General features: G+C 31.6%; 1 protein-coding gene across 1 annotated transcript in view; it reads left to right on the plus strand.

The window, feature by feature from the left end:
• The window catches only part of LOC115221391 (DNA topoisomerase I, mitochondrial), a 54,237-nt gene that overhangs the window by 729 nt on the left and 51,008 nt on the right, over positions 1–2,500 (plus strand). The window contains exon 2 of the mRNA XM_029791565.2: positions 1,176–1,206. Within this exon, the coding sequence (XP_029647425.1) occupies positions 1,176–1,206 (31 nt within the window). The remainder of the gene's footprint in view (positions 1–1,175; positions 1,207–2,500) is intronic.

Below are 2,500 nucleotides of genomic sequence, written 5' to 3' on the forward strand. Positions count from 1 at the left end.
TATATATATATATGTATGTATATATATATATGGTATGTATATATATATATATGTATGTATATATATATATGTATGTATATATATGTATGTATGTATATATATATATGTATGTATATATATGTATGTATGTATATATATATATATATATATATGTATTTATATATGTATATATATATGTATGTATATATGTATGTATATATATATATATATATGTAGATAATAGTATGTATATATATATATATATTATATATATATATATATGTATGTATATATATAATATATGTATGTATATATATTATGTATATATATATATGTATGTATATATATATGTATGTATATATTATGTATTATATATATATATATAATGTATATATATAATGTATATAATATATGTATATATGTATTTATATATAATGTATTGTATATATATATGTATGTATATATATATATATATGTATGTATATTATATGTATGTATTTATATATACTTGTTATATGTTTATATGTGTGTAATCGTGAAATCGGTGTTTTCTACAACATGACTGTTGTAACCTTCATCCATCTATCTGTATGTATGTATATATATATAGATTGATATACACACGTACTTGTAATCGGTGTTTATATATCTTCATCATCATCTCAATGTCTCTCTCTCTCTTATTAATAATGTTCACAACGAAATCTGTCTACTTAAGGAATCAGACAGGGGGGGGGACATAAAAGAGAGAGACAGAGACAGAAAGAGAGAGAGTCAACCACTCAACCACACACACACATTGTAATAGAGAGGAGACACCACCAAGAACAACAGCAACACTAACTCAGCTACGTGGAAGATATTTTCTCCTTAATTACATTTTTTTTTTAGACAATTGAAAAAAAAAAAGAAAATCGCACTTGGCTCCCCCCCCCTCCCCATCACACTCAGCCTCTCTTATTCTTCTCTATCTTTCCTCTTCGTATCTCTTCTCCTTATTTAATAAATTACACAATTCGTCGTTCGGGGCCCCTCAAGGAAAAAAAGCATGAACGTCGAGTCGAGCACTCACTCTATTCTTCTCGCTCTATTTTTCTCTATTATTTTTCATTCCTTATCCGTAATAATAAAAAACTATTCTTCTTCCCCTCTGAATTATGATCTCAATGCCTTCTCTTTCTTTCTTTCTTTCGCAGGATTCTCATTCATCAGTGAAATCGTCGAACGGTAAGCGAACAATTAAGCCATTTAATAAAGTAGATCTTTCTTTAATTGGTTAATATTTTCTGTGTGCCATATCTTCTTTACGGATGTATGGAACACATACACACACGCATATATATATATATATATATATAGTACATAATACACAGATTATATATATGTATATATATAGTACATAATACACAGATTATATATATATGTATATATATATATATATATATATATATACATAATACACAGATTATATATATATATGTATAATCTGTGTATTATGTACTACAGTGGAAAGATAGGAGAGAATTATGAATAATCCTGTATTTAACTTTAGGATGTACAATCTTTTTTTTTTCCTTCCTTAAACAACGCATTCCTCATGTTATTTCCGTGCATAAACCAGTGTATATAATCAATTATACATACATTTATGTAAAGCCTTTTACTTTTCTCTCTTCTTGCTTCTTCACGTGTAAACGTCTCTTTCTTTCTGTGTGTATATATATATATATATATATTATATGTGTGTGTATATATAATAATGATCTGTTACCGTTCATACATACACACATAAAGATATATATACATGTGTGTGTGTGTATACACGTTAGCCTTCTACCTCTCTGTCTCTCCCTAATCTCATCCTCTCTCTGCACTTCGTTCCTTTCTCCGTGTCTCTTTACCTCTCTGCCCCTCCCTCTCGTTGTCTTACTGCCTTTCTAGATGTACGCCGCATTGTTTCACCTCCTTTCTCTTTCATCCTCTCCCCTTTCCCTCTGCCTTCTCCCCCCTTTTTTCTCCCTCTACTCCTCTTACTCACTTCCCTCTCTTGCTATTCTTGCCTTTCACTTCCTCTTTCTACTTCTCCCTTGTTTCTCGCTTTCTTTTCTTCTTCTTCTTGTGTCATCGCTTCCTTCAACGCTTTCTTTCTCTTTCACTCTCCTCCACCTTCCTCATTTAACATTACCATCTCTCCTCCCCCTATCTCTCCTTGCCCTCTCTCCTCTCTCACTACTTCTTCAAGCTCCCTCCCTATTCTGTTTCTCTATCTCTTTCTCCTCATCAGTACATTTCTCTTACTCCTATCTTTCCCCTCTGTGTGTCTATATTTCATATATATACACACACATATATATTATACACGTGTGTATAATATATATGTATGTTCGGCATCCACGAAGGATGTCTGTGTGTTTCAACCCTCGCCCCCTCCCCTCCAATTCTTTCTCTCTGCCGGTGAGTCTCTCCGCGACTCTCTTTAACCGTTCCAGGACCGTTTCCCGGCAAAGGAGGACCGTTCTTT

The sequence above is a fragment of the Octopus sinensis genome, linkage group LG18 (genome assembly GCF_006345805.1).
Source record: "Octopus sinensis linkage group LG18, ASM634580v1, whole genome shotgun sequence".
Lineage (NCBI taxonomy): Eukaryota > Metazoa > Mollusca > Cephalopoda > Octopoda > Octopodidae > Octopus > Octopus sinensis.